The sequence below is a fragment of the Crocuta crocuta genome, unplaced genomic scaffold, assembly GCF_008692635.1.
Source record: "Crocuta crocuta isolate KB4526 unplaced genomic scaffold, BGI_CrCroc_1.0 scaffold24, whole genome shotgun sequence".
Classification (NCBI taxonomy): domain Eukaryota; kingdom Metazoa; phylum Chordata; class Mammalia; order Carnivora; family Hyaenidae; genus Crocuta; species Crocuta crocuta.
The window spans coordinates 15928891-15937310 of NW_027530974.1; the positions used below are offsets into that span (position 1 = coordinate 15928891).

General features: G+C 44.3%; 1 protein-coding gene across 1 annotated transcript in view; it reads right to left on the bottom strand.

Moving 5' to 3' along the window:
• The window catches only part of NHLRC1 (NHL repeat containing E3 ubiquitin protein ligase 1), a 6032-nt gene extending 1159 nt beyond the window's left edge, over nt 1-4873 (bottom strand). Inside the window, exons 1-2 of the mRNA XM_077769988.1 lie at nt 4776-4873; nt 86-308 (exon numbers count right to left, since the gene is read on the bottom strand). Of these exons, the coding sequence (XP_077626114.1) occupies nt 86-308; nt 4776-4873 (321 nt within the window). The remainder of the gene's footprint in view (nt 1-85; nt 309-4775) is intronic.
• Nucleotides 4874-8420: the final 3547 nt, after the last annotated feature.

The window sequence follows — 8420 nt, forward strand, 5'->3', positions numbered from 1 at the left end:
CCTGCTGGGCGCGCGCGGCACTGACGCCGGGTGGGCCCGATCACGGACGCTTAACAAGCTGTACGTCCGCCGCGCGTGAGCCCACCTGTCGCCTCCACGGACAGTCGTCACGTCCGCTTAACGCACGAGGAAGCACACCTATGGAAGAAGCACGAGCGGGCTGCTCCCCATCAGCCAGGGTGTAGGTGGCGAAGCAAGAGCTGCAACACAGTCTTCCATCCGGGTCCCCTGCAGTTTCCAATCCGGGGCGTCCTAGGACCTGCCAGGCACGAAGCGTGGCCTCCCAGCTCAGGGGCCTTAAGATCTGCCTGGGAAACACAGACCCGTGAGGGCAATTAAATGTCAACGGGGAGAGGCAGGTGTGCCTGTTTCTTCCATCACACCTGTAGTGAAGTAGATGCCTAGCGAATACTTGTAAAAATGCACTCGTGTATGAACAAAGGAATGTTAGCGGACAATACGAGAAACCCAGTCTGTGAGTGTCAGATCAGGGAACAATGGCCGGGAGTGTCTTCCAGGGGAGAATGAAATAAGAAAGCTGCTAATCAGGGGCGCCTGGGAGGCTCATTGGGTTAAGCTCATTGGGACTTTGATTTCAGCTCAGGTCATGATCTCTAGGGTGGGTGACTTCGAGCCCTGGGTAGGGTCTGTAGGGGCAGCGCACCCTGCTTGGCATTCACTCTCTGCCCCTCCTCTGCTTGCCTGTGCACGGGCTCTCTTGCTTTGAGAATAAATACGTCAACTTAAAAAAAAAAAGAAAGAAAGAAAGAAAAAGAAAAAAGCTGTTAATCATAATCTCTAGAGAATCTGATCCAAGCCGACCTTCTTTTGAGTGGTTTACGTAGATTACCTTATTTAAGCCACATGACAATCCTATAAGGGCGTGTTATTTTCATCACCCCCCTTCTGCAATAGAGTTCCTAAAGGCTGTTATCTTGCCCCGGGTCACACGGCTAGCTAAGGTCTGGGCTGGGATTTTAAGCCAGTGTGCACAGCCCACACTCTTAACTATCCCAGATAATCTCAAACTTGATGAATTTGGCACATGGTAAATGCCTGAGTCTCATATGGAGGTTTATTTGGTTCAGAGTGTGGTCTGAGCAGCTTGATTTTTTTTTTTTTTAAATGCTCCCCAGGTAATTATAATGTGCAGTCAAGTTTGGAAACGACTGCTGTACAATCCCTTCAAATCATCACCAGGTTCAGTTCTTCCACCTTCAGTCAAAACTGAAAACAAAGACCACGTACCATATGTTTGAAATTCTTCAGACAGGGGATAACACGACCTCTCTCAGGAATCCATTGTGATACTACAATTTTTTCATTTTGAGGAGCCCTCCTCATCCCTCCCCACAATGTCCTAGACCATATATCAGATCACTTCCCTTCATTTAAATCATTTTTTTCATTTAGATCATTATCGTGATCATTCATCCTCTTATTTGCATCTGCAAAAATGGGATTTTTATCCCCTGTTAAAACCCCTGAAGGGAGCTTTAATGTAACTGAAATCATATCAAATAGAAGTTTCTTCCTGAAGCAATCTTTGAGTCAAGAATTACATTCAGGGAGTTCCTGGCTGGCTCCGTAGAGCATGTGACTTAGATTTCAGGATGGTGAGTTCGAGCCCCATGTTGGGCATGGAGCCTACTAAAATGAGCAGAAAGAAACAAACAAAAGAGGAAGAAATACATTCAGGATACCAAAAATGGAATATTTTTAGAGCGAGTGTTGTCTAATAGAAATACAAGGGCCACATATATAATAAAAATGAATTAAATGAATTACTAAAATTTCTAGGAACCACATTTTAAAAAGTAAAAAAGAAACAAGTGAAATTAATTTAATGCATATTTTATTTAACCTCAAATACCATTTTGACATGAAATCACTATAAAAATTAGTGAAATATTTTATAGCCATTTTTTTTAGTACTGCATAAAATCTAGTGTATATTTTATACTCACAGTACATCCTAATTCAGACTAACCCTATGCTGGAGCACCTGGGTGGCTGGGTCAGTTAAGTCTCTGACTTTGGCTCAGGTCATGATCTCCTAGTTCCTGAGTTCAAGCCCCACATTGGGCTCTCTGCTGTTAGAGCCTGCTTTGGATCCTCTGTCTCCCTCTTTCTCTGCCCCTCCCCTGCTCTCTCTCACTCTCTCTCTCTCTCTCTCAAAACAGAACAAAAACCACAAAAAAGAGCAAACACAAAAACAGGCAAAGCCCATGTCAAATGCTCAGTATCTACATGTGGCTGGTGGCCACTTCATGGAACAGTACAGATGTAGATGCAGTCTATGCTATAATATATTGCCTTCTCAGGATGCTTGTCAGACTGATTTCATTGATCCGTGACTTTCTTCTAACTTGACTCTGCTCCAACATTGTTTTAAGATGGACCCAAAGACCCCCACTCATTTCGAAACTTCCACCGACCCTTCAATGACATTCTGGCAGCCTGTTTGGGACCCTCGGGCTGCCTGAAAATCCTTTCTTATCTTTTTATCCTCTGCTGCCCCTGCAGGGCAACCGGTTGAACTGCACCAAGAGGCAGAGGTGTTCAGTGAGGTAAACCAGAGAAAGCTTCAGTTTGAGAATGTGAACAATAATCGCTCTTCCACTTGGTGGTTAGACCACACAGCGGTTCTGGAAAACATCGTGGCACACACGCAGACTGTCCATCCCAGTGACTTATACTGTCAAGTCTTTTTTAAAAATTTTTTTAAAAAATGCTTTATTTATTTTTGAGAGAGACAGACAGCGTGAGCAGGGGAGGGTCAGAGAGGGAGACACAGAATCCGAAGCAGGCTCCAGGCTCTGAGCTGTCAGCACAGAGCCCGATGCGGGGCTCGAACCCACGAACCGTGAGATCGTGACCTGAGCTGAAGTTGGTCGCTCAACCGACTGAGCCACCCAGGCGCCCCTATATTGTCAAGTCTTTAATGGTAAATTTAAAGTATGGAAACCTACATTTGTGGCACTTAATCGGTAGTTGGGGTTTTCTCAATGATACAAGGCTTCTGAACTAAGAACATGTTTGTTTCACAGTTGAGGATCTCCTCATCTTAGCTGGGTGTCCCTAAATAGCGTTTCCTTCATTTGCTTGCTGCGTCTCCATGGAGAGAGTCACAAACGATTCCAGCATATTCCTATCAGCCTAACCCAGGCACCCCTCCCTCCCCACCTGTCCCTTTCCTGCTTCCCCAAATATATGAGGAATATATTGCTTTTTGAACAATCTCAAAATTACTCTTTATCTTCATCCCCTCTTTCTTTTGCTTTTATCTCTGGAAAAGATAAAATGTACGTTCCAGGAGGCCAGGAAACACATCCTTTTTTATTTTTATTTTTATTTTTATTTATGGCAAGACACCATTTCCCCAGCGCCCAGCACACACCTGACGCACAGGAGGAGACCAACAAATGTTTTTCAGATGAATGATTGGATGAATACTTAAAAGGATACAATTTACAGGGATTCAACCCAGATGTTATGTTTCTTCTTAATTCTCTAGTATTATAGGAAGCATTGTTTAAAAGGTGGCATTTATCCGGGTCCTGTGCTGGATAGGTCTTATCTCTCGATTTTGCTTATCTCTCGAGGCAGTGCTAATAGGTTTCTCAAATGCCTTATTGACTGTAATCTTCACACACACACACACACACACACACACATTGATTAATAAGAGAAGAGCCCTGAGTCTGGCTCTAACATTTTGAGCTTGCTAAGATGGATCCATCCTCCCCTGTGGCTGAGTCTCCGTGGATTTCCTCTGTGCTTCCCTCCAACGCTCCTCACTTAGGGGGTCCTGGAATAGCCTGCCGGTGCCTTCTGCCTCCGCCTAGAACAAGCCCTGAGGGTTGTAGGGGCAAACGGTTTGAAGAACAGAATTTGTGGTCAGTGGCTGACCTGCGTGCAAAGTGCTACATGGCAGAGGAGGGGAAATGGGGACCCAGCTCAGGGTGGGTCCAGCAGAGGCTGAGGGATCTGAGGGGGGGAGTTTAGTGCACAGGCATGTAGGCTCTTGGACACTTCCATGCAGTTTCGAGAGGATCTCAGAATGATTTCAGTGACACTGCCACACCCCCGACCATACTGACAGTGGTTCAAGAGACAGGAAGAGAGGGAAGCCCATAGAAAAGAAGCATCATCTGGGCACCTGAATGGCTGTCGGTTGAACGTCTGACTTCAGCTCATGATCTTGCGGTTCGTGAGTTCAAGCCCCACGTCGGGCTCGCTGCTGTCAGCCTGTCAGAGCTGCGTAAATGTTCTACAGACAGTGGGCAGAGCCCACTTCGGATCCTCTGTCCCCCTCTCTCTGCCCCTCCCCTGCTCGCACTCTCCCCAAAATAAATATAAAAAAAGAAAGAAAGAAGCATCTCAATCAGGGAGGAGATGCACAGCCTCTTAAAAGACGAGCAAGGACAGTGGGAGCTTTTAGCAAGGGCTTGTGAGCCCACAAGAGCAAAAACACGCTCCCTTTGCCACCCTGAACCTCTCCTGCGCTGGTCAGGTCGGAGTTTCAGGCCAGCCTCTGGTCCTCGGACTCCGCCCTGGGCTGTGGTGAGGTCTCTGGCTTTGCCCTCCCCCAGGGCATTTGTCTTCCAGCACCCACCCTGACCACCTATCTGATTTTGCAACTCGTGTCCATGTGCATAGCTTCCCAGGGATGAGGGATTTGGTGAAGAGGGGAAAAGGGATTCAGGCTTAGATATCTTGAGCGGCTGCAGAAAAATGAGCTGGGGGGGTGGTGTATGGTTGCAAATGCAAACCTGGAGATTTTAATTCTCAATTTGAAAATGCGTTTCTCTTCTCTTCCCACCCGCTCTCCCTGAGGAACGTCAGCCTCACATTTGGTGTGAGTGGCCATTGAGCGACAGCTACCTGCTCGCAGCCCTAATGCAGGCTTAGCAGACTCTATAGTAACATTCAAGGTGCGTCTCTTCAACTGGAGTCGATGACTCCTCAGAACAGGACCGCCTTCAATCGTCAGTGGATTTCGTCTCCTAGCACTTTCAAGAGTTTTCAAGGGTACTTACATTTGTTGAATAAATCTAATAATGGAAAAGATTACATAATCATGGTACCACCATATGGTAGAACATTTATGCAGCTATTAAAAAATCTTGTTTTTAAAGAATAGTGACATGAGGAATGGCTTATGAAATACCAGAGAAGATAGTAAAGATAAAAGACTGCCTCCTTAATTGAGCTCAGTGTTGCAGAAACATACACGGATTTGTTTACATACGTGAATAGGATCAGACAAAAGAGAAAACACATTACTATTGCAGAGGTAATTCTCTCTAGAGATAGATTTTGGCCGTTCTTGTTTTTCTCTTTAGACTTTATGTTTCCCGAGTTTGCAGTGAGAAAGTATTATTTTATTATTATTTCAATATAAATAAGTGTTAATGTTTTTTGGTGTATTTTATTTCTAAGTACTTCCCTTGATTATTTTTCTTAATTATTATTTCTTAATAATTATATTTCTTAATTCTCCTAGAATTAACATGAATATTGAAACAAATTTGTTTATACTCAGTGGTTAGGGATCGTGGGTTTTAAGATGTATATTTTCAGTTCACGCATTAAAGCCGCAACAAGAAACAAACCTGGGATGTGATTATTTGCTGCAAACCAGCAGAGTGACTGTGTTAAGGCACATTTGGCATTCTATCCTGTCCCCACCAACTTAGCCACTCTGGGGAATTTGTAATGTAATGTTTGATAAGAAATAAGTCACATTGGCTAAGAAGTGAGAGGAAGTCTGAGGTGTAAGGATGAAAGACAATTAAAAAAAATTTTTAAGAGGTCAGAAGTCTTTTTTTTTTTTAAAGACCTTTAAAGAGTGCATGCTGTATACATAATACGTCTTTGCATAAACATACTTTTAAATTCTCCTCTTTATTAAAATAAACGACAGGTTTGCACTACTGTGGAGGAGGGGAAAATTATTTGGATTACTTTTTCTGTGGGTCGCTTTTTTTATTTGTCCTTTCATTCTTTCACTCAGAAATCCCCTTTATGTGATAGTATCTCTCACAACATACATGTCTCAGGCAACCTTCTGTGGTCTCCATACCATTAACCCTTTAGAGGATCCGATCTCAGCTGGCCACAGGGGTGTGAAAGCTATGGTTATATCCCTTTATATTCTTCTTTCCACACCCACCCAAAGAGACTACACACTTCTCTTGTTTCAGCCTGTCTGCCACTGAGAACACTCATGCATTCATGCCTGCTAGTTAGGCAGGGCTGGGCATTTCATAAATCACTGTTTTATAGAGGCTCAGGAAATCTATTATTCAAAATACAAAATTATGGGGTGCCTGGTGGCTCAGTCAGTTAAGTGTCCAATTTTGGCTTAGGTCATGATCTTGCGGTTGGTGAGTTCAATCCCTGCATTGAAGCCTGGAGCCTGCTTTGGATTCTGTGTCTCCCTTTCAGGATTCTGTGTCTCCCTTTCTCTCTGCCCTTCCTTCCGCTGCTCGCACTCTGTCTTTCTCTCAAAAATAAATAAACATTTAAAAAATCTTTGAGGGGCGCCTGGGTGGCTCAGTCGGTTGAGCATCTGACTTTGGCTCAGGTCATGAGCTCATGGTTCATGAGTTCAAGCCCCATGTCGGGCTCTGTGCTGACAGCTCAGAGCCTGGAGCCTGCTTCAGATTCTGTGTCTCCCTCTCTCTCTGCCCCTCCCCTGCTCTCTCATGCTTACTCGTGCTCTCTCTCTCTCAAAAATAAACATTTAAAAATTAAATAAAAATTGAAAAAAAAATTTTTGAAAAATACAAAATTAAAGTCATTTTTAGAAAACTCTGAAAACAATTCAATTACTCTAAAATCTATATGTAGTTTATTCTCCCATCTTGAGACTTTTTATTTATTTTTAAAAATATTGAAAGAGAGAGCGAGCGAGCGAGCAGGGGAGGGGCACAGAGAGGAGACTTGGAATCTGAAGCAGGCTCCAGACTTCAAGCGGTCAGCACAGAGCCCGACCCAGAACTTGCACCCACGAACCATGAGATCATGACCTGAGCCGAAGTCAGATGCTCAACTGACTGAGCCACTCAGGCGCCCCTTGAGATTTTTTAAAAGGTCAGTACATAATATGTACAGAACCAACTACGTAAGGATATCTCAATTTTACTGTTTAAGATTCTTTGCGTGCAAATTACAGAAACCAACTGTAGCCAGAGAACAGAGGTGTGTATCCCAGGGACATAGGTGTTCTCTGCCCCCGTGCAGCTGGGCTTCAGGAAACCCAGACCCCCTGGGGCCCCTCTCCAGCTCCCACCTCTGCTTCGCTCTCTGCAGATCAGCATTCTCTAGTTCTCATACTGCGTGGTGGCATGTGGCTGCTCCACAGTTCCTGGGGTCACAGTTCAGTTGTGTCTGCTTTAAGTATGTAACTTGCTTTTCTTGCCGCAATCCTAAAAATCCCTGAAGACAACCGGATTGGCCCGGCTCAGGTCGGTTGTCCATCCTTGGTTCATTCAACCGGCTACTGAGGTAGAGTCAGGTACTCATGGCTTCAAGAAGCCCACAGCCTGGACAGGTCTCAGAGAAGCAAGGACCACTGTGAGTCAGGAGACTCCAAATCAATAGCCTGAGAAGTTCTAGAACAAGACCAGGGCCTGAGAGCTTCTAGGGTAGCAGTTTCTACACAGAGCAAAAGAGGTGGGGAGGTCAATTCTGAAGTCCAGGCAAGTTTTCACAGTGTTCTGCTTATGACATATTTCAGGCGAGAGTATCTATAGATTTCATCAATACTGAAGGGGTTTATAAACCGCCTCATTAACAACCTTTAATCCTGTACACACACACACACACACACACACACACACACACACAGTCACACACAGAATCACCCCGTTTGTTTTTTATAATATACACTATCCTATTAGCACGAGCTTCACACTGCAAATCATTTAGGTATTAGGGTGTATGGTCAGGGAGGAATGCCTGACTTAACAAAGTGTGGTTGCAAATGAAAAAACTGAGCAGCTTTGAATCATAATGAAGAGCCATGAATCCAGCCCTAAATACACTGTACTTCATGTTATCATTTAAATAAGATTAATGGTTTTTTGTTTAAAAAAAATTTTTTTTAACATTTCTTCATTTTTGAGAGACAGAGAGACACAGTGTGAGTGGGGGAGGAGCAGAGAGAGAGAGAGAGAGAGAGAGAGAGAGAGAGAGACAGAGTCCGAAGCAGGCTCCAGGTTCTGAGCTGTCAGCACAGAGCCCGATGCACAGCTTGAACTCACTGCGAGATCATGGCCTGAGCCGAAGTCAGATGCCCAACTGACTGAGCCACCCAGGTGCCCCTAAATAAGATTAAATTAAGAAAAACAAAAATCTGCCAAACTCAGAGAAAAATCTTCTTAAATTTATTTTCACAGTTCGGGAAAAAT